General features: G+C 34.0%; 3 protein-coding genes and 1 non-coding gene across 10 annotated transcripts in view; 2 read left to right on the top strand and 2 right to left on the bottom strand.

Annotated features, from left to right (window-relative positions):
• The window catches only part of LOC122636263, a 15,211-nt gene extending 2,367 nt beyond the window's left edge, over nucleotides 1-12,844 (bottom strand). For 2 of the 7 annotated variants that reach the window (XM_043827336.1, XM_043827346.1), the window contains exons 1-7: nucleotides 12,372-12,843; nucleotides 3,341-3,456; nucleotides 2,958-3,132; nucleotides 2,333-2,669; nucleotides 1,858-2,161; nucleotides 1,506-1,778; nucleotides 58-1,295 (exon numbers count right to left, since the gene is read on the bottom strand). In XM_043827336.1, coding sequence (XP_043683271.1) covers nucleotides 58-1,295; nucleotides 1,506-1,778; nucleotides 1,858-2,161; nucleotides 2,333-2,669; nucleotides 2,958-3,132; nucleotides 3,341-3,430 — 2,417 coding nt within the window. In that variant the 5' untranslated portion in view covers nucleotides 3,431-3,456; nucleotides 12,372-12,843. Of the gene's footprint in view, nucleotides 1-57; nucleotides 1,296-1,505; nucleotides 1,779-1,857; nucleotides 2,162-2,332; nucleotides 2,670-2,957; nucleotides 3,133-3,340; nucleotides 3,457-10,558; nucleotides 10,736-10,779; nucleotides 10,833-12,371 lie in introns of those variants that run through there. The other 5 variants (XM_043827310.1, XM_043827299.1, XM_043827289.1 and 2 more) reach the window with 5 other exon arrangements.
• An 835-nt stretch (nucleotides 12,845-13,679) lies between these two features.
• On the top strand, nucleotides 13,680-17,158 carry LOC122636290 (RAC serine/threonine-protein kinase-like). Its single transcript, XM_043827356.1, has 7 exons — nucleotides 13,680-14,086; nucleotides 14,408-14,675; nucleotides 14,763-14,997; nucleotides 15,095-15,292; nucleotides 15,416-15,686; nucleotides 15,763-15,999; nucleotides 16,081-17,158. Exons 1-7 carry the CDS (start codon nucleotides 14,005-14,007, stop codon nucleotides 16,419-16,421), a joined length of 1,632 nt encoding a protein of 543 aa, XP_043683291.1. The 5' UTR covers nucleotides 13,680-14,004; the 3' UTR covers nucleotides 16,422-17,158.
• A 2,093-nt stretch (nucleotides 17,159-19,251) lies between these two features.
• LOC122636293 (acid phosphatase type 7) lies at nucleotides 19,252-21,760 on the bottom strand. Its single transcript, XM_043827370.1, has 7 exons — nucleotides 21,181-21,760; nucleotides 20,733-20,927; nucleotides 20,325-20,652; nucleotides 20,067-20,249; nucleotides 19,788-20,007; nucleotides 19,512-19,706; nucleotides 19,252-19,430 (listed from the first exon to the last, which is right to left on the bottom strand). Exons 1-7 carry the CDS (start codon nucleotides 21,290-21,292, stop codon nucleotides 19,317-19,319), a joined length of 1,347 nt encoding a protein of 448 aa, XP_043683305.1. The 5' UTR covers nucleotides 21,293-21,760; the 3' UTR covers nucleotides 19,252-19,316.
• Nucleotides 21,761-22,422: 662 nt separating this feature from the next.
• On the top strand, nucleotides 22,423-22,494 carry Trnat-cgu. The gene has a single exon. It is a non-coding gene; the product is annotated as a tRNA-Thr (tRNA).
• Nucleotides 22,495-23,383: the final 889 nt, after the last annotated feature.

Here is a 23,383-nt window from a genome sequence, read left to right as displayed (position 1 = left end):
AGAGAGAGAGAGAGAGAGAGAGAGAGAAAGAGTAAGAGAGTAATTTCAATCTCATACCTCACTTCTTGAAGTCGTTGTTTCACAGGCAGAATCGGTACAGCTACGCTCTTTTCCAAAGGCAAGGTAGTCGGAATATATGGAAGATCTTCTTCAAAGCTTTCCTCGTTGAAAAGGCCCTTCCGTTCATCGGGTAACTCCTCGGTAATTTTCTCAGCTTTATTACGAATGAACTCTATCTCGGAATCTCTCTCAGACTCTGAACTGTTATGATCAAGATCTGATATTATGCTAGACGTTTTTACTAGATCAGCTTCCGCCGTTTTAACCGATAATCCATCGTCCAGAAAATCTGATTTCTTATACTCGTTGATAGCTTTCGTAGCAGGGACATCACTTCCTGCTATCTTCTTTTGCTGCGGAACAACTTCCTCTACTCTTTCGGGTGGTAACATTTGCTGTTCTTCCTTACTTTTGTTCTTGATTTTTGGTGCATCAGGAGTTTTCTTCGCGATCGAATCTCTGGAAGAACTACTGGACATTCGTTGCGTTCCAGAAGTCGGCCTGACTTCGCTCGACGGTGACGAGGATTTTGTTACCGCGTTCTCTACGCTCTTTACACTCTGTGTACCTATTTTAGAATCTCTCGAGCCACTTGTCGATATTTGAGAATCTTTCGACGGACTACGTGGCACTTGATTCTCCCAGGAAGATCTTTTCGACGGTGTACTCTCTATCCTTGCTTCTGTTCTCACCTCAGCGACCGGAGGACGATGATACTCTATAGAAACTTCCGTCATCATTATGCCACCAGTACGAGGTTCAGAGTCGTATTCGTCCAATAATTTAGTCGGTGTTTCTAACGGTATCGAAACACTTTCGGATGGTAAAGCTTCCTCGTAGTTCCTATCGTCCGCGTGAAGGCTGATGAAGATCGAGTCATCCTTACGTCTTTCCTTTTCCGTATTGAAAGTAAATTCGACCTGGCCGATACTCTCCAATGACGGTTGATCAACATTACCGATGTCGCACTCGATTCCACAGAAAGCAGCGATCGCCTCGTCGTAACTCTTCTTCCTCTCGCGTTTCTTAAAGAGACTCAAGGTCGAGGAGAAAACACTTTTGTTCTTCGAGTCCTTCTTCAAACTAGAACCCTTATCGACGGAGACTCTCTCGCGCGATTTCGATCTGCTCCTCAGGCTCTCCGTGGTGTCCTTTATCTTCGACGTTAAACTCCTTCGTGGCTTCGTACTGGGCGATGGTGATCCTGGGCTCAGTACACTGCCATCAGTCCTGGTCTTGAGGAACAGAGCATACTTTCCTTTAGGATCACTCCTTGACTAAAAGCGTTTCGCTTACCAGGCATAGGTAGACTACAATAGCTCGATAGTGACAAAGCGAAAGGTACTAAAAGCGTTAACTGTCTTTCTCTCTGTACGTGTGTGCGTGTGTATGTGTTCTTTTTTGTTTTTTTTGTTTTTGAAAGCTTTTGAAACATATCACTTTACCTTGAATAAAGAGGCAAAACTGCTTTTTCTTGATACAGAAGATGGACTAGGTGTCCGCGATCCCTCGAGATCAAACACCTTTTGATGTCTCGGTAATTTAGGACTACTGATTAAACTACTCGCCGTTGGTGTCGTTTGGACGATCTCTTTAAAATTCTGAGCTTTTTTTCGTTTGTCGTTAAAATCGAGGGTCGCGGGCTTTTGAACTTCTTGAGACTGGGTTTTCGCTGGCTGTTGTTGCGTTGATTCAGATGTTTTACGAATGATTGGTACCTAAAGAAATCACACAATAGGTTTCCCAAAAAATACTCTCACAATTATAAAAAATAATATAATTTCAACTTAAGCGTACCTCTATGTTAACCTTTTCTAAAAATCTCTTAGTAATTTCCACTTCTCTCTTAAAAATCTCTTTTCTTTCTTCACGGCCACGTCTTCTTGGCTTATCCAAAGGATCTGGTTTCAAATTACCACCGACCATAGAAACTTTAATACTTTCTGGAATTAACGCTTTAGTGGTGTCAGCTTCGCGCTTCAACAGAATCTTTTCCAAGTCTTCGGTTTCCGGCTTCGATGGTTCGATCAAGTTATCAGCTAAAGTCGGCTTGCTGCCACAAAAGGACGTTTCCAATAGACATTTGTGCGGACTCGGTGACCTTGAATGATCGAGAAAAAGGAAATCTTCTTACCTTATTAATGATTATTAACAAATAGAACATTATTATTTTAATTGGAAGAAAATAATGAAAACGATTTGTTCGTCGGTACTATTTAGAATATAAATGCTGATCGCAAATGAAACAGATTGAAAACTAACGAATCTATACCTCGAGGAAGTACCCGACACCACTGAGAGCTTTCCAGAAACACCAGATCCTTGACTTCCTACGGAAGACAATCTCGAAGTTCTACCACTGATGTTAAGGAGGATGATTTCGGAGCAATTACTGTCCTTCCGTTCCCTATCTTGCGTCTGCCTCGTTCCACCGCTATAATCCGATTGCGATCCATCTTCTCTTCGTTTTCTCGCCTTCTTCGATTCCCTTCTGAGATCTTGCTCGTGTATGGGATCCTGCAAGTCCAATTCCTCCGTTGACGATCTTAAATCCTGAGCATCTTCCTTGTAACCCAAGGTCAGCTTACTCCCTGGAGGAGGATCTCCACCTGAGCCGAAGTAAAGTTCTCATAAATTCATGATATCTTTAATAAATAAAATTCATTACTCTCGTGTTGCTCAACTCGTAATTATAATTCCATTAATCAGCGACACGAATTATTACTGGTAATACTTTAAAAAAGTAATATTACATAAAGGAAGCTTTCTCCCCGAGGAGACAGAGAAGATAAAGAAAGACAAATATAGCGAGAAAGGGATAAAGAAAGAGTTCTCTCTTCGGATCCAATAAAAAGAAGATTTATTTTTCATAAGAAAGAAAGATAGAGTAAGTATACCTGCGAGAAGCTCTCTTTCGGGTGACGATTCCCTGGAGTTGCTATCCTCATGGTGAGAGGAACTGCTCGCCCGGCTGATATCAATTCTTGGTGTACTGGGTGTCTTTAGCGAACTACCAGGCGTTGCCGGGGTGGCGACCTCGATGATGCCTGGCATTCGTGTCGTTGGTTCCCCCTGCATTCAAATTCGTAGACTGGTTTGTCGTTGGATCACAGTCTTGGAATTGAAGGTGTAGAACTTCGGGGTTCAGGCGCCTCCAAAGTTTAAGAGGAAGACGTGCGACACTCGGAGAGGGAACACACGCGCTCGATTCTCGTGAGCCGAGTGGGTCTCGGAGAGTCGATAAGAAGTAGGACTCAGGGAGGACTCATGGGGGACTCACGTTTTCCACCTCGTCCGACAGGTCTTCGAAGGATGCTATTGGTGCTGGTCCAAGCTTCCTCTGACGAGCGCTCGGCAATCCTGATGCCATATTCGATAGCTCGGACCTCGGAGATACTGGAAAGCCGATGAACAAAAAAGACGATTATAATTTTTCTTTATTTTCAATGACAAAAATTTCTACGATATCTACGTATATAAATTAACTATGTCTACTTAACGAATGTATTGTTTTTAACGTGTTCTGAATACGTCGCTTAAATCTTCTAACATTACATATTACTTGCTCTCCGTTTTTCGATCGACATAGATATGTGAACGGTTTGTGAGTGGACTACTACATATTTGTGTTAACTAAAATCGATAGAGAAGCGATCGTTAAAGGTTCAAGCAGACATTCAGAAAAATAATTGTACATATATTGCGTTCTACTAACGATCTCCAATGATGGAAAATCGATGAACGTGACTATATGGGTATACTATATAATATGTCAGCTATAATTACGAGTTACTATCGTACTACTCTCTTACTATATTCGCACTCTATGCTAACAACGGCTCGAACTAAGAGAACGTGCTACGTTGTCATAACTTTTACCACAAAAATGCAAGGAATTTTCAACGTGGCTTTAAATCTCAAAACTCATTATAACTTTGTATTATATGAAATTACTGCTTTTTCCTTTTTAGGATCTATGGAAGCCATGGGTAAAGTCCATTTCATGGCGATCGTGAACGTGACTTAAAGTCTAAAGCTTGTCGCCACATCGCATAATCTAACTTTATCATCGACAATGACCGAGCTCTAACAGGCTAACAAAGCTTACCTTTTCGTAAGCCACGTTCACTAATTAATTTTCCGAACTTTCATTTTCCAATAGTAGCTATGAAAAAGATTTGATATGATCGATAGCAAGTTGTTGATTCCGATCTCAAAAAAAATGTCTAAACGTGTAATTAGGACAGTTCGAAACGTAAAATTCTTGCACGTATCGTACAATAGATCGAAAGTAATGTGAAACAACCGTGTCGAGTACCCATTAACGATGTATAATGCAAGCGTAGGAGTAAAAGGGCGCGTAAATGCATTGAATAAGAAGGGTGTAAAATGACGGAGCAAATGAAGACACTTTGGACAAAGGCCGCTTGGAGAAAGGTGTTAAGATCGTTCGAGAAAAATTATTTTTATCTCTCTTAACTTTTCTATTTTAAATAATACTGAAGTCGCAAAATTTTGCCCTTTACGTTCTTTAAAATATTTCGAACGTAAATGTATTTCAAATGAAACTTTTCGAAAAAAATCGAACGGAATGATATTTCATTTTGTGAAAAGTACTATCGTTATATCAAATATATTCTAATCGTCGCAACCGGAAATTAAGCTATTCTCATATGCAAAGATTTCTGCCATAGTTTAACAGATTTTCGTTTCGTCAAATATTAATCACGTTATATCACCAATGAAACGTAATTCGAGCGAACGAAAGATCACACCTACACTCGCATCTTTAATAATCGCGAACGTTATCACGTACTACATTCACGTGTACGTGAAGAGACTGAATAATATTCTCGATAGATCTGCGCTAGCATTGCATTTGACATAACAGACGTTGAGATATCCGGTAACCTGGATTACGCACTTCAAATCAACGCGAATCTAAATGAAAATTCAATACTTCTTGTCGATTGATCCTTTCAATGTATCCACGTTGAAAATTCGATCACTGTGGAATTTGATTTTCTCGTTTTTTTGTTCAGATTTACGTCGACCTACTTCAAATGAAATTATGTCAAATGGACGTACTAATATTTGGTTGTTCATGCAGATGATGCTAATTAATCGATTATACAGCTTCACCGATTAATTATTCAGAAAATTAAAATTCATAGAATATTAACTCGCTTATCGCGAATTTATCACGCTTAGATTTTGACCGAAAATAAAAATGAATATTTCATATTTTCGTAGATCTTTCTTCGAAGGTTTAGCCGATAAATGCCTTTTATTCTTAAGAGACATAAAATCGTAGACTTGTAATGCGAATCTCATTCTCCTCGTACTTAAACACTGAAATGAGATATTGCTCGTGAAATCATAAGCCGAGCTTCTTTTTATTTCTCCCTTTAATATGATCAGAGAACGGATGAACTATTTTCTAGAAGGTCGACACACATCGAGCAATATTCTCATCCATTTTTGTTCTCTCGATACCAAGAGAAAGAAGATTTCAGAAAGAATGTAAGACCAAGAATATAAGACCAAGCAAGAATAATGTAAGATTAACGTAGAAATAGATGATTGTTCCTTTAAAAACACTAAAAAAAAAGAAAAAGAAAAAGAAAAATTCGCAGCAATATTCACATCGAAGAAAGAGAAAGAAAGAACTATTTCAAATTAAGATTCCTTTCTTCCCAGAAAGAATACGTTCTCTTTTTCGTTTCTTTTTTCCTTTTTTTTTTGTTTTCTTTTTTTTCTTTTTAGTTTTATTTTTCCCACTCGATCATTGTTCACGAAACACAGAGAAACTAGAAAACATATATGTGCTAAAGACAGCGATGTCCCTTTATTTCTCACTTTTTTAATTTTATTAGGACAACAGAGAAACTATAGTACACATATGTCCATACATACAATAGCATAGCATGCAATAGAGAAGAAAAAGGTCGCGCCGAAGTACAAAAGCGCTGTTGTTGCGCTAACGGTGGTTAGTCCCATGAACAAGCCAGGTAAACCGTATCTGTCAGATAAATAGGTCGTCGAGCACGACTGCACCCTGGGAAAACGTTCCATCGCGCGAACGCACTTCTCACTAAGAATGATCTATTACGGAAAAGGATCTATCGTGTTAACGAAGCGAATCTTCTCTTTTACGAGCTAATTCTAACCCCGTATGGTCGACTCGTTCTTTGCTAAACGCACGAACCGCCATCTTGATCAATTAATAAACGAGACAAGTTTTCCTTTCAAACAATTTCTTTCATTTTGCTTTTTTATTTTAATCGTTACATTTTTTCATTAATTATATGTATGTATATATATAAATATATAAATGAATAAATATACATATAAATAAATATATATATATATTATTGAAATCAGATATATATAAGTAGATATATGTATATTACGAAACACTTAGTTAAACTTTATAATATTGCCTCTTTTTCCTTTAAATGATATTAAAAATATATAAAGATCTTGAATAAAATCTGTTCCAAATAAAATTTGAAGTATAATTTGAATGATTTTATCCAACGAATTCATAAGATATATCTCCATTATTTCGATATATAACTGTTACGATCTTTCAATAAGAAACAGAGCCAAGGGATCTAACTTTAACATTACGCTCGATGATCGCAACAAATGAATCGTCCCCTTTAAATTATTCCAATCCCAATAAAGTTCCCTTTCGCGATCGGTGAATAACTAAAACGTCGTACAACGAAATAGCTCTCCTTCCTGTGGATATTCAAACAGGAATTTCCTGTTCCAAGACGGTTCTTGATCGCGTTATTACTTGGAAATAATTATCCTACTAAGGAAGACAGCTCGAAAATATCTTTCTACAGAAATCTATTCGTTGAAAGAAGAAAAAGTAATAATGAAAAGAATATATCTATTTAAATACTTACTACGTTATTACGTTCATTTCGAATTTAACTTGCATGCAAGTCGCAAAAATAGAACGAAGAAACAAAGACGAATAGAAAAATGAAAGATAAATTAGGTAACAATTAGATCGTCCGTTAAAATTATATTAACGAACATTTTAACGTCGAGAAGAACGTTTACATCATCGACTTAATAATTAGCACAAGTGAATAAAGTTTCTCTTTTCTTTTCCTTCTTTTTCTATCCTTCTTTTCTCTTCGTCGTGTGTATACGAATTAACCCCTATACCACGTCGCAGAAATATCCCCTCGCAAATAAATCGATATTTACCATCTTTATCGGACATTTTTGAAGGGGCGAGAATGAAATCGAGATATTTTCCGTGAAAGAAAAAAAGTGCTGGGAAAAACGTTGAACGTACCAATATATACACGAGAGGAATCTACATGTTTCAGAATAGTCGGTATTTTTAGTTGTTTTTGCTAAATCATAATATAACCAAATTCGAGTGTTTATTATTTATATTTATCGTGCTATCCTATATTATTTCTAATTTTCGTAGACCAAATTAAAACAGAAAACAATGATGATGATGATGATAATGATGATGATAAAATAAAATAACTATTCCTGGAAATAGCGCAAAACAAAGCGTCGCATCTCTCTCTCTCTCTCTCTCTCTCTCTCTCTCTCTCTCTCCTGGTAATTTATTTTTAACGAAAAATAAGAGTTTAAGTGGATCGATATCGATAGAATTTTAATTATACTCAGCGTGAGCCACTTTAAAATCACAGCATTGTTGAGGTGAGCCCGAATCGACATTTAAAAATATACCGAAGAAATGTGAAAGTGAATGATCTAAAAACGGAGATGAAGATACGCGTTTGTAATAATTCCTGCCATAAATCGCATCTACATAAGTTCTATCGCGAGAGAGGCTGACCTACATTTCACAAGGAAGACACGACATTGCTTGACACGATTTAAAGGAAACTACATTTCCTTTTTAGATAGACTGATTCTTATTTATTGTTAACATCAATTTTGAGCTAGAAGGTAAAATAAAATTCAGATAAAAAAAAACAATAAAAAAAGGAAGAGAAGGAAAAGAAATTAATTATCAAGGTCGACAGTATCGTCCTTGAAGCTTTTGAAAGATGTGAACATTAAAAGAGGTCATAGGTGAGGTAGAGACTATAAAGGGATGAGTAAGTAGAGGGCTGAGAACGAATGCAGGACGTTCGACATTAAAATTGGCTTGTTTCGTGCTCTCAACCGTTATGTTACGTTGGAACGTCAAATATTTGCACAGCAACAGGAACAAGAACAGCAACAGTAACAGCAAAAATAACGAGAACGTGGTTTATATACATGATGAAACAGAAACAAAATTTTTTCAGCAAAAGAACCCCTATTGAAAGAGAGGGAAGAGAAGAATCAAGAGAGGTGAGATTAACAAAAAACAAATCACGAATACTAACTGCTCTGACTAGAATGAAAAAAGTCGAAAAATTCGACATACAAAAAATAAGCATCAACTGCAAAATTGAACGTCGCTTCGACTGCCCCAGCGAACGACCCGAGTTAAATTGGGAGATCGTTTCTTCTATATGATAAACCCGTGAATCGAAGACAACGTAGGTTATGCTCGTTTCAATAAAACCAAGGTAAAATCGAACGACGGTAGCTTGCATTCTATTACACTCGACTGCGGTGATATGTACCTTGAACTTCTACGGAAACCAGGAAAATGTAAGAAAAAAATACAGAGAGAGAGAGACAGAGAGAAAGAATAGCAATCAGAATAAAAAACCCGGGAATCTAAAAATAATTCAACACATTGGTAACGACGAGGATGACGACAACGGCGTGAGATCGTTATTAAGAGATTAATAATCAGCTCTCTAGCGCTGTCTCCGACGTTAAATGAGGTATAAGATCGGAGCCACGTTAAATGCTCCAACGGACAACAGGAGAATGCAAGTTAGTCTCTGTCGAGTGTAACGTAATCTCTTTGAACTTAGGAAGGGCTCGTGACACGAAAAAGCCCGTCGATAAACGGGTGCGTCTACCTTTTCAACCAGTGACAACTATCTGCATATATATGTACCTACGTATACATATTTTCTCTTGTCTCTGTATTGTGTATATCAATGGTACTTATCCGATTATTGATGAAAGTTCGTCTCTATTTCGTCTCTCCATTCTTTTATCCATTTTGTCAGTATTAAGCACGAAAGCTAGTGAACTCCGATCATTCGACTAATATCCACACATTGTCAATCTACATCGATTCCTAGAAATTCTTAGCAAAGATGATTATACGTGATACTTATGCGTCATATAATCGTTATATCATTCAAATAGAGTTAATGACCATCCAAGATGTCTATTTTGATACTTTTTATCACTGCGTAATTAAACGATCCTTTGAATTGAGAAACGGAAAGACATAAATCAATCGGGAAAATACGTGCTCGTCGATACATATATAATATATTCACTCGAGATACGAGAAATGAGTTTTAGAGATTCAACAAGTCGCGCGGTGGGTTACGAAAGGCCGCGTTGAATTCTACCAACACGTCCAAAGGGAAAACCTACTTCCGCGATCAATGTCTCCTCAAAGAGGATCAAAAATGTTGACGTTGTCGACCGACGAAAATCGATATCACATAAAGTAAAGTAAATGTTGTACGAATTAAGTAGGCTAAACTTCCTAGAAGCGAAAGTTGGCGAAACGAGTGCAGACGTCAAAGGCGAGTGATCGTACTAGTAATAGTAATAGTAATAGTAATAGTGGTAGTAGAGTTTATGGAATGATGCCAATATTCGAAAAGTTTTACGAAGAGTAAAGCTTTCGGCTAGATTTGCAAAAGAAAAGGTCAAACGAAACGTCTTTCCTCGGGAGGCGAAGCTTCTTGACAAAAATATTCAAGAGATCGATACTGCACATGCACATATGCATATATACATAAATATGAGCTTACACGTACTTACAAGGATCCATAAAATGAAATGAATTCTGTATACATCGAAAGAAAACTATCTCAAAAGTCGTACCGAAGTAAAATACAACCCGGAAAACGACAACAATTTTTCCTTGACACGATATTTGTACTCGATGCATCACGAAGTGCAGCACGGAGCTCGTACAACTCGATAGAGCCATTAACAAATATGTCTCTGTCTGTCTGTCTCTCTTTCTCTTTCTCTGTCTCTCTCTCTGTCTCTCTCTCTCTCTCTCTCTTTCTTTTTCTCCATCGCCCCCTTACTGTATCTATCGTTTTACGTGAAATCGATACATAAGACAGTTTTCGAACCAACCGAGTAAAAACTGTTTTTAAAGAAAAAGGAGGAAAAAGTTTTTCTTAAAACGTCGATAAAAGGTTTCGTTTTTTTTTTCTTTTTTTTTTTTTTTTTTTTTTTTTTTTTAAGCAAAAGAAAAACCTTCAGCAATTTCCATCGCTTTTCAACGACATGAAAAATAAAGATCGTACGATATCAATCTCTTCGTTCTGTTATTAATAAACTGGACTCGGTCCGTGCTGAAAATTTGGATCGTCGGTTTATTTCTTCTCGATGACGATCAACTTACGCGATGCAGGAAGGATCTCTCCCAGACGCACTCCCAACGTCTCCCAAGCCGATGCGTTGTTAACTGCTACTAAAATAGAAATTGATTTTACTCGTATAACTCGCGAGACGTTTCACGCGAGACAAAAGTCTCTTTCTTTCTTGGTAGATCGTAAGTAAATACTTTCTTCCTCCTTTTTCCTCTTTTACTACAAAGAAAGAAAAAATACTCAAGGCACGTACTTGTCAAGCAAAACTAATCTCCGATACGTAAATAAAATCGACGATTCGTCCTGCTATATTAAGAAAAAAAAATTATCAAAATTAACGTACTATTTAAAATTATCGATTTTTTCAACATAAAATTGGATTTGTAGGAAAGAAGTTGATCGTATCGATCCAATGTCGATTATTTTCCTCAAGAACATATGAGGAATGAATTAAAACGTGACGTCCCTTTTTCTTCTTCACCTAACCTTCCGGTTAGTTACGAGAGTACATATGAGTATACCACAAAAATGACACAAGGATGAAAGTAAAACGATCGGAATCGTTTTACAAGGCGAGCTAATAATTTTGACGGAAGCGCAGGGAAGCACGATGACGGGCTCGCTCGCGCGAATAGGATGCACTGAGAGACATAGATGCCACACGATGACGTTCCGCACGATCGAACGTGGTGGTACCATGAGAGACCGATGACATAACGCGTCCATGCTCGCTAAACGAAGGCCCGGATTACGAAGAGGCGCGACAACACGCGCGACCGGTTTTTATCATCGAGTTTTAGATGCCTCTCGCAAACGTGAACGTCATGCATCGACACGTTGCATCCATTGAAAAGTATATCAATCGGTGCTCCTACATTTAAGAACATCTCAACGCAATTTATCGAGCCCATTTTTCTTTTCGTTTTTTTCAACGATATTTTTTCATATTTAATTGATACTTCGAATGATGAAAAATTATTGTCGTCCCTCGCGAGGATCGATAACCGAGCGACCACTTTGTTCCCATAAAAGAAAAAAGAATAGAACGAATAAGTTTAGAAAAACAGAGAGAGGGAGAGAACTCCATGAACGAGACTTCGTTGCCAGTCAATCACGAGGGTGATTCGTAGTCGTAATGACGCTTAGAGAAGCATTAACCCGGGACAATTTCGCGCGGGGAAAACCGACTAGTCAGTCAGTCGATGGTTCGCCTCACCCTAAGGAAAGAATCGAGCTCTTATCGCACGATCATCTAATTTCCCCTCTCCTAAACGCGAAACTTCCCCGAATTTCCAACATTTTTTACAAAAAACTCTTATCCTCCTCGTGAACGAAAATTTTTTATCGCGATACACGTTACAAGTAATTCTAGATAACACTTAGAGAAAGTTTATCGACTCTATTGTAATCATCGTAACCAACAATTCTTTCCATTTAAATTTCATCCCTGAAAGGCTAGTCGTAAACGAAATACAATTGAAGTGTGCCTCTCTCTCTCTCTCTCTCTCTCTCTCTCTCTCTCTCTCTCTCTCTCTCTCTCATTCTCTTTCCACTCTTCCCTCTATCATAATAAACGCAAACTTAAAAAGAAAGTATTCTCGGATACGCCATAATCATATTGCCATAATCATCTTTTACGAGCTAATCCTTTACCTAGCTCATAAAGAAAGAGAGCACAGAAAGCTTGGAGAAATTCCTAACGTGAAACCATCCGAGAAGAATCTTTTTAAAGTGGATGTTCGCGGACGAGTGCTTGAGAAGAGTGGAACGTGGCTGATGATGTCGGTTAAGAAATACAGGCCGTGCGTGGCTGAATTCATATCCCGGATAGATCGGCTAACTTACCCTAGTGCCGTGTCCTCCATGCCAGCTATCGGGAAGCGATCGATCCCTTTCTCGGTACCTCCATTCTCGCGTCCTCCTTTCTTTCTCCCCCGGTAGTCCAACGCCTTTCCTCTCCCCTTTCACCCTCACACACTCTCTCTCTCTCTCTCTCTCTCTCTCTCTCCCTCTCTCTCTCTCTCTTACTCGCAACCCTTTTAATTTTTCAACGAAGAAGGCCAACAGCGGCAAACTCGAGACTCTCTCTTTTTCGAAAACCGGTGGGCTTACATCTTGACGGTCAAACGTACTAACGGCTGCCGATAACGACGACGATAGTGATATTGTGCCGCTGGTGCCGCTGGCTACTGCTGCTCCACTGACGCAGGACGCGCACGCTCTCGCATCAGTCCTCCGCGGACGCACGACGACGACGATGACAACGACGACGACTACGATCCGTGTACTCCTCTCCTCGTGCTCTCTCGATAGTACATAATAGCCCTGCGCGAGAGAGAATATTACGTAGCACGCCCACCATCATCACCACCGCCACCGCCATCGCACGACAACGATTCGCACCCCTTATCGTGAAACACGACACGCGCCGAATCTAAGGGTGCGTTTTTCATTAAATATCGTGCTGTCGATCTTTATTTTTGCTTTTTTTTATTAAGGATAAAATTCTTGCTTGTAGATCTAAAAAAGAAAAGATTTAACGAAATGTTTTAATAGAAAAGCTAAGTAAGCTAAGTAGATTAGTTTAGTAAAAATGTCAAAAATCTTTTGGGACTTACTCGTCAACAACGGATTTTATAATCAAAAAGCGATATCATGGAAACAATTGTAATTCTTCATCAAGAAAAAATCTTCTGGCATAATTCTCGAGCGAAGAGAGTAAAACGATTAATCAAATCAACTTCTTCCGATCTTGACGACTTTTTAAATGCTTCTTCCAAATCTTATTCCTTTCGCGTGAGCTTTTTAAAACGTACTTCTTTTATCGGAATATCACGAATACGAATGTATTAAAATGATCATTGATTGAACCATTTGCAATATAATAAAAGATATTCGATGTTGGACTTTCAATCAAACCGCCATTTTCTGATGCATTCAAAACGAATCTTCCCGCCTTCGATGTTTACCACCCACATGCACGGCGTCATTACATTTTGTTACTTGCTTTGGATTGTATTATACATATTTAAAAACACGTAGAAAATACAAGGAAATTCATTGCATATTCATCGCTCAAAAATCTTTGAGAAGAGATCATGTATTTCAAATTAATATCGTTACATAATTCTTTTAGAAAATTTTGAACGAACCTTCATTTGCAACTTTGTAATGTTGCTACTCGTAAATATCTTTGGAAAAGTATTCAGTCTACATAAGAACCCAGCTTTATGCATACAAGTGATTCATGCGCCATCTCCGAACTATCAACAGATATTAGTGCTAGCCAGTGCCAGTGCGTCAGCCGATCATATAGAGTGTGTATATAATCTGCCAAACGTGTATCTATGATTGCTCAAGTTCGTATGCTTCTACGACTCCCGCTTTTACGTTCTGTCAGTTTTCGTAACTTTTTAATCTTCGAGCGAACAACGAAGCAACAAGACCGTATAGATAAGTGCTCATTAACGAACGAGTCATGGGGGACGCAGCGATGAACGTCGCAGTGTCCGGTGGCGGTAGTCAGCGTGTCGTCAAAGAAGGCTGGCTTCAAAAACGCGGTACTGCCAAGTCGTTTATAATGTTTTTATTTATATAATTGGCTTCTCGTCGACACCTCCTAGTTGACTTATTATACCTTCTGCTTCTCATGCCGTATACAATTGTTCATGCAATAGTGTTTTCGTTTGATGACAAGAATAATTAGTATCATTAATATCATTTTTATATATTTAATGAAGCATTTATTTACCCCACATAATTCTATTATATATAATCCAACTAATTTATATTTCACAATACAAAAACATTTATATAAATTTGTAAGAAATGATATATTTCTTAAATTGACAAATACTAAAGCTTTTATAATCCTCAATTAGGAGAACATATAAAGAACTGGAGATCGAGATACTTCGTTCTTAGAGACGATGGTACTTTGGTCGGTTTCAAAGCTAAGCCTGATCAACAAATGGCAGCTACAGCTCAACCGTTAAATAATTTCACAGTACGTGGTTGTCAAATAATGTCTGTGGATAGACCTAAACCATATACATTTGTGATCAGGGGTTTACAATGGACAACCGTGATCGAAAGGACTTTTCATGTAGAAACAGAACAGGAAAGAGAAGACTGGGTAGCAGCAATTAGGTACGACTTCATGAATATACTTATTTACTGTAAACTTTAGGAGATCAAATATTTAGTATTTTTTAAATATACAATGTTATTCAATAGATATGTAGCCGATAGACTAGAAAATGAAGAACAACAACAACAACAGCCACAAATGCAACAATCTTCTTCATCAGAAGATATCGATATGGAATCTATGGGAGGTGGAAGGTCAGATTCATGTGGATCTCTCAGCGTAGTTTCTGCAGACATTGATGGCGGCAGTATCGATGAATTATCTGCCAAGTTCAGTGTACAGGGAACTTCTAGTAGTAAAAGCAGTGGCAAGAAGAAAGTAGTATGTATATTATAACTAGTATAATATTTATATTTGTTGTATTTGTTAAATAATTGTATATAGTGTATTCTTTTTATCCTATTATATTTTGTTACAGACTCTTGAAAATTTTGAATTCTTGAAGGTTCTAGGAAAAGGTACATTTGGAAAAGTAATTTTGTGTAGAGAAAAAGCAACAGGACATTTATATGCTATTAAAATCTTAAGAAAAGAAGTTATCATTCGCAAAGATGAAGTTGCACACACGCTCACAGAAAATAGAGTTTTACGTACCACAAGCCATCCTTTTTTAATTGTATGTATCTATATTTTCCTATAACATAATATAAAATCAAAGACATATTAATTTAGAATTATAAATTTGATAAACTGCATTGTTGATAATAAATATAAATAAATCTCATTGCTTATATTTCAGTCTTTAAAATATAGTTTCCAAACGGCAGACAGACTATGCTTTGTAATGGAATATGTAAATGGCGGAGAATTATTTTTTCATTTAAGTCGATCTCGTATATTTACTGAAGATCGTACTCGATTTTATGGGGCTGAAATAATTTCAGCATTGGGGTATCTTCATTCTCAGGGTATCATTTATCGTGATTTAAAATTAGAAAATCTTCTTTTGGATAAAGATGGACATATAAAAATTGCTGATTTTGGTTTATGTAAGGAGGATATTACATATGGTATGTATTATTTACATAAATTATAAATTATCGTTTACATGAATTATGAATTATAAATAATGAGTAATAAATATAGGGAGAACTACAAAAACATTTTGTGGGACACCCGAATATTTAGCACCTGAGGTACTGGAAGATAATGATTATGGACGAGCAGTAGATTGGTGGGGTGTGGGTGTTGTTATGTATGAAATGATGTGCGGTCGATTACCTTTTTATAATAGAGATCACGAAAAACTTTTCACACTTATTCTATTAGAAGAAGTAAAATTTCCCAGAACCATTAGTAATGAAGCAAAAGACATGTTGGGTGGTAAGTTAAATTCTTTCACTTGAGTTATTAAGAGATAATTGTCTAAATAAATACAAAATGTCCTAATACTTACTTTTTTAGGACTGTTAATTAAAGATCCCAGTAGAAGATTGGGTGGTGGACCTAATGATGCAAAGGATATCATGAATCATGCATTTTTTTCGTCAATTGATTGGTCAGATCTTGTACAGAAAAAAATACCTCCTCCTTTTAAACCACAAGTTACATCAGATACCGACACGAGGTATTTTGATAGTGAATTTACTGGCGAAAGCGTCGAACTTACACCTCCTGACCAAGGTTGTTTAGGGAGTGGAGGTGGTTTAAATTCTATTGCAGAAGAACAGGAACATTTTCCTCAGTTTTCTTATCAAGAAAGCCATTCTGCTGCAACTTCTTCCATTGTTTCTATTAATCACTGACAATACCATAAGATTTTTGGATTCTTATGTTGAAGTGTGTGATGAAGTGCATGGAGAGTCAGGTAGATGTATATTTAAGAACTGTCCGAAGCTTAAATATTCTTGAAACATAGATCATTCAGATTTCTGTCGATTTTTGATGCTTTTTTGTGCATCTACTATATTTTGACACATATCTCCAATGGTAGATAATATATCCATGCATGCACACATGTATACATATAACATTCACTAAATTGTACATGGTAAATTCATGTACTGTAAGTACAGAATTGGGTATTACTCTTTATACCTGCGCATAAAACTGAACACTATATAATGAGGATTTATCTATATTTTAAAACAATGTAGTTATTTTAAATATGATCTTCTAACCATCTATACATGAACAATGACTCTTCTATTATTGAAGACAGCGATTATTATAATAATTCTAATTTTGTTTAATGAAGTGTAGTACTCTACACTTTGCAGCTTTATTGTCCTTTCAGTGAGATAATATATATATATACATATATATATATATATATATATATATATATACATATACATATATATACATACATATATATATATATATATTATTTTATATGTATGTATAAGGACGACTCCCCTGTTCTTCTTGTTTCATAATTTGTCAGTAGATTGTTGCGTGAAAAAAAATGTTAAGTTTAGCCAAGTTAGAAGCTGATGATGTGCTATCAAATGGTTTTGCCATTTTTAAAATGGAAGTGTAGGAAAATGACAGCTTTAATTGTATTATTGTATAAATTTCAAATTTTATTACAATTCTTTGTTGTAATATCTAAGAATATCAACATAAAACAAAATTTATTTGCTTCGTGTAAAGCCACCTCCCACATTTATGTATCATGGTTGAACCAGTAAATGTAAGAATCTGATAAAAATGCAGATGGAGATGTAAATCACTATATAATTATAACTATTATGATTATTTGTATTATTATTATTATTATTATTATTATTATTATAATTCTTATTTTATTATAATATGGTATAATGATTATATATACATATATTTATATTTTAAGAATTAAAAAATTATATTGTATATCCGTATCATTTATTTCTTTCCTTTTAATTTGTACATTGTTTTAACAATTCTGTAATTCGTTCTATTATTAATGTTCATTAAACATTGAATTGCATAATATATTTATTAATTCTAATAGATATTTACAACTATATCTTCGAAATGAACGCTTAAAATGTAAGTAGTACTATGTAGAGTACTGCAAATCATTAGAAGTGATTTACTTCGTAATCTTAATATTTTCATTGTACGTATATCTATTTTGTACTATATATATATATATAAGCCGTTTTTTTTGAAAGTGGTATGAATCCAACTTTGAAAAAAAATGAGTTGATACTAGTTTCATGAGAGAGAAAGGGAGAAAGAGAGAAAGAGAGAGAGAGAGAAAATGTCTCTTTTTTATATTTATAATAACAGAGTCAATACAGTACAATATCCTCATGAATTAGTCAAAAGAAATTTGGCTGTTAAATGGAATTGCATAAATGTTTTTTTTTTTTTAATTGATATAAGTCCATTTGCACCAATGAATCAATTTCTTTGTTGTTTCCGCAAAGCTCACTATGAGAGCTCATCACTTTTTTTGATTCTAACCTAACTCGAGACTACGATGTATTTATATATGTATTCTTGAAGTACATTCAGAATGTTACAATTCAAGATCATATTATAACAGACATGTGCACCAAACAAAACAAAAATATAAATATGGCATTGATATAGTTAAAAATTGTTTACTTCCCTGACAATAATGTAAATGTAATTGATTATAAATTTTTATTGTCAGGTCATTAATTTTTACTAAACAACTGAATTTTTAGAGTTGTAGAAATGGCGCTAAAAAAAACAGATTTATCATACAAACCTCAGGATTATTATAAAGTAATAGAGCAATGCCAAAAAAAAATAATTTTCTTTTATATGAAATAACAGACTTTGTTCCATAAAATCTTTAAAAGAGGCAGTTTTAAAGAGAAAGAAAAATGCTAATAGCGAAACTATAAATTGACTAAAGACTTGCTGGATGAGATTTAAAAGGGACAATTTGTATTAAATTTTGTACAAAATATCAATAGAAAAAAATGCCAAATTTAAAGTTCTAGATTTATCTTCACAATAAGGAAGGCGAAAAAATTTCTCCAGAATAACATCATTGCCACTATGTACCAATTTAAGATCTATAACATCAGCTAAATATAACAATATGAGTTTATTATCTTATATACCTCCTACTCATCATAAATATTTCAGAACACTTTGTATGAAGCCAAATGAAGACTAAAATATGAATAAAAGTTATTAATATTATTCTTCACGATGTACTCTAATTTTTTATTTAAGTTGCTTTTCTTATTAAACATATTATAATTACTTTCAAAAATTTTTACCAAATCAATAAATTTCTACGTTCAATAATATATTTTGCTCTTTTCTTTTATTTTATAATTGTTATTATTTATATTTTAGAATTACATCTCAGAAAAGTCTACATAATTCTAAAATTTGTCTACTTCAATTAAAATATACATTTAAATTTTGTATTATTTCACAATTTCAGTAATTTATTATTATTGAAATTGGTATAAGTTCATTTGCAATCAATAAAAACACTGTTTTACTCTGAGAGCGTTTTAAAATATTGCTAGATAAGATAATAAAACATATCTTAAATTTTTAAAATACCAACAAGCTTATTAGCGTTTAACAAAAATTTTTAGATATATTAAAATGCAAAATATTAAATATCTCGAAATAAAGGAAAGCGAACTTGTATCACTTCTGAAAAAAAAAATGCATATATTTAACTATATATTTGCCAAGTTCTACTAATATTATTTTTATAATTCTTCATTTCTTTCTAGACCTAATTCTTTTAGATCATACGACGGCATAAAATTATCTTTTACAAGCCAGAATTGATCTATAACAGCACCTTCTTTATCATCAGAAACCTATTAAGAAAAGAAAAGAAACAATAACAATTTATAAAATGCATTAAGATTTTTAAAATGTTATTATTTTCATCAATTTACCTGTTCTAAATATAGATGTGTCTTATTAAACGCTTTCATACGCGTATATCCATAATCGGAACTATGAAATGCTGACCAATCTGGCGAATGAGGAATAAACTTTTCTCTTCCTTCTTTACATCCAGCAGATCCTGTTACCACATGTACAGGTGCTTTATAATTCTTATATGGTTCTTCATAACTACCATTGTACACCTATCGATTTAATTGATTTATTATTCTGTCAATGTATCCAAATATCTATAATTTAAATCATAAATATTGTCTTGAAATCACCTTAAAGTTGTACATGGGCCACATTCGTTCAAAACTATGTTCATGTGCCCACAACATTAAATCTACTTTATGTTTAAGGAATAAGTCTTCCAGACCAAACCAATTCAGGAATGGCAAACCAACTCTAACTAAGCTTTGATGATTCGTACAATCGTCCGCATTTGCATTACTACAATACATTGGTCTATGTCCAAATGTTACTATCCAAGGACGTTGTGCCCTGCGATTACAAAAAAGCATTTAATATAATCAAATTATTTAAATAATATTTTTTATTACCTAGCCTCAAGTCTATTTGCAGCTTTTAAATCCTTATCAAGCCATTCATATTGTTTTATAAGTTGCTTTATTCCATAATTCATAAAATAGTAAGCTTCTGTTTCTATACCTATAAAATGTACAGGACCTATGTCAAAACTATACCACAGTCCTTCTGAACTACCAGGCATTGTAAAGCGTGCTCTGTAAACAATTACAAAAGACATAGATGCATGTATGAGACAGTAAGATTTGCTTTAATAATTAAGAAAAACAAACCTGTAATTACTAAAATTATATTTTTCCTCGTGATTACCAGGCACAGTCATATAAGGTATATAAGCAGCAACTCCCTCAATTTGTCTCATAAATTCATCACCAACTTTAGCATTTTCAGTATTCATGTCATAAGCAAAATCTCCGATATGTATTGCAGCATCATATAAGCCACGATGAGTTTCTTCTTGTAGCCTTGATAAACTTTGAGCATTTTCATTTCCCATATCACCGAAGATTACAATGTGTGGCGACCATTCGACAGAGTTATGAGGAGCAGTCTTTATATAAAAGATATTTGACCAACCATATCGACTTCCACATTGATATACTAATTTAAAGAACGATACATATTATCTTATACTATTTAAATTAATATTTTAAAAATATAAAATATTTAAAATATCTTACTGTAATGACTGTCAGGTGTAAGATTTTTCAACCAAACTCTATGAATATATTGTTGTCTTTTTTTTGATCCCCCATCAACGAAAAGAGTTGAATTTCCTATGGCAGTTAAAACAAAGCCTCCTATACCATATTCTACAATAGATTCACCTGTATCATTTCTTGTACTCCATGTAACAACAATGTCGTGTATATTATCTGAAAATGAAAATCATAAGTTCCATTGTTTAATAATTCTTTATCTATTCATAAATATTCATTCCTATTTATTAATATAAATTTATATTTCCGTTCTCTTTTCATATTTACAAAAGAAGCGATATAATTCATATAGAAGAAATATCAGAAGTCGATTAAAGTTATTGATTAGATAATGAGTTTACAGTTCTTACAGAACAAAAGAAAAAAGCTATAACATAGTTTATAACATATATGTTATTAGAATACTTACCACCATATGAAAGATGCACTGATTCAGGTTGAAAATGCACAGTACTATATGTTGAAGAAAAAATGGATAGAACCACAAGAAGCACGGCAAATAGAGCCATGTCACCTTGCATGAACAACGTAAAATATTATTTTATCAGTAGCGATGATTCATTAAAATATGATAAAATTAAGAACGCATTTTTTAAATAATGCTATTATTAAAAAAAAAAATCTGTGATTGCTTTATACTTTTCTATTAAATAAATATAAATAATTATTTCGTTAAAAAATATTCGTAAGAATTCTTTGTACAACGAACTATTTTATTCTTGTCACTTGTTAATAATCACAACGATTGTCACAATTCGCGGGCAACATAATTATCTCTAATCATCCCCACTTCTAATAAAATGTTAGTAAATACTACGTGTATTGTACGATACACTATTGTGTTGCACACGAACAAAAGCATAATCAAAATTCAATCTAAAATAAAGGCCGCTTTACAATGCATTAAATAATGTCACACACTGCATCAAAATGTGAGTATTGAACAATTGAAATAATTTTATTGATTTAGTATTATTTAATTAATATTATTTAATAGAACTTTTTCTTTTTATCAAAAATGATATTAAATGAGATTTACTGAATTATAACAATTCAAGTTCGACTCGAGAATAGATATAATTACAATAGCTCACAATTGAGTAAAGACGGCCATGATTGGAGGAATTCGCAAACACGTAATGCATTAGAGTGTCCTAACTCAAATTATTATTAGTCGTGCTTGTATTATCAGTTTGTGCGTGTCGTTATTTAAATCAAACGTCAAATTTGTGTTTTTATTTTCTTGAATTCTCATAAATCAAAAGTAAGTATATAAATGAATATATTATCATAGTCATATATCTGCGAATAATATAACATTAAAATAATAATTGTGAAAAAAAGAAATTCTCTATTCTGTCTATTACATCTACTCACCTGGAATATCTTTAGAAGAAATTTGTAAAAGTTTTAAATAACTAATGCGATGATCTCATTCAACTTTATGTTTGTAAATAGAATAGAATCATTTTTTTATCCGATTACGTTTATATTTTATCATACTAATGTTAATTTTAATGATATATTCTTGTCTCATTATTTATATCATTTTATATGTTACAAAAGTTACAACCATCTTAGTGTTTTAAGGAAATTAAATATATATTTTTAAATCTAGTTTTCTAATATAATAAGAATTACGAAATCATCAGCCTCTTTAGCTCAGTGGTAGAGCACTGGTCTCGTAAACCAGGGGTCGTGAGTTCAAACCTCACAGGAGGCAAATTTTTTTCTTTTCCATTTCTTTCTATTTAAACAAATTTGATATAATATTAAGTTTAATTGTACAGAAGAAAAATTAGTTATGTTCCTATGTTAACATTTTTTCGTAGTAAGAAAGATGGAATAATACAATAAATTAATACACTTATATAAATAATGAACAAAATTTATTAAACTTGTAATCAGATTTAAAAAGAAATTAATGTACTATATAATATTTATAGTACCTATATATATATATATATGACATACGATATACGTTTTTAACGAAATCATATTCAAACATCTTTATCTCACTTTTATCATTACATATCATATCTGTTAATTCAAAAACAAAATAAAAAATCGGGATTTGGAAATATCTGAAACCTTTATCTTCTCGATTTTGTAAGTTTTTAAGGCTATAATTTATTCATAATGGTATGCATAACACTAAAAAAAAAATTAAAATATATTGAAGATCAAGGAAAAAAACTTGTTTTTTTTTTTTAAATTGTTTTAAGTGGAAAGAACATTACAGTTGCTTACAAAGTTTAATTTACAATAATAAATGATAAAGTGCATAATGCAGTTATCTCTATTTCATTCGCTTAACGTTCTTTTTTATGTCAAGCGACATTACAAGAGTGTTATGAAAGGAACAGTTAAAAACATGGAAAATGTTTTCTTGCGATTATTAGTTGCATTTGATTCGTACATTTCGAATTTAAAAAAAATTAATAGAAAAACAAATTAAAAAGTTTGATGCCAAAAACAACAGATTTATTAATTTTGTTTGTAACGATAATAGTACGAGTAAAATACGAAGATTGCGCAGTTGATAATGAAGATACGTTTGAAGATAATACTGATGATTTAAATGATGATGATACAATAGACATAACTTGAAC

This window comes from Vespula pensylvanica, chromosome 1, assembly GCF_014466175.1.
Source record: "Vespula pensylvanica isolate Volc-1 chromosome 1, ASM1446617v1, whole genome shotgun sequence".
In the NCBI taxonomy this organism is placed as follows: Eukaryota; Metazoa; Arthropoda; class Insecta; order Hymenoptera; family Vespidae; genus Vespula; species Vespula pensylvanica.
This window is presented reverse-complemented; position numbering and strand designations above follow the sequence as displayed.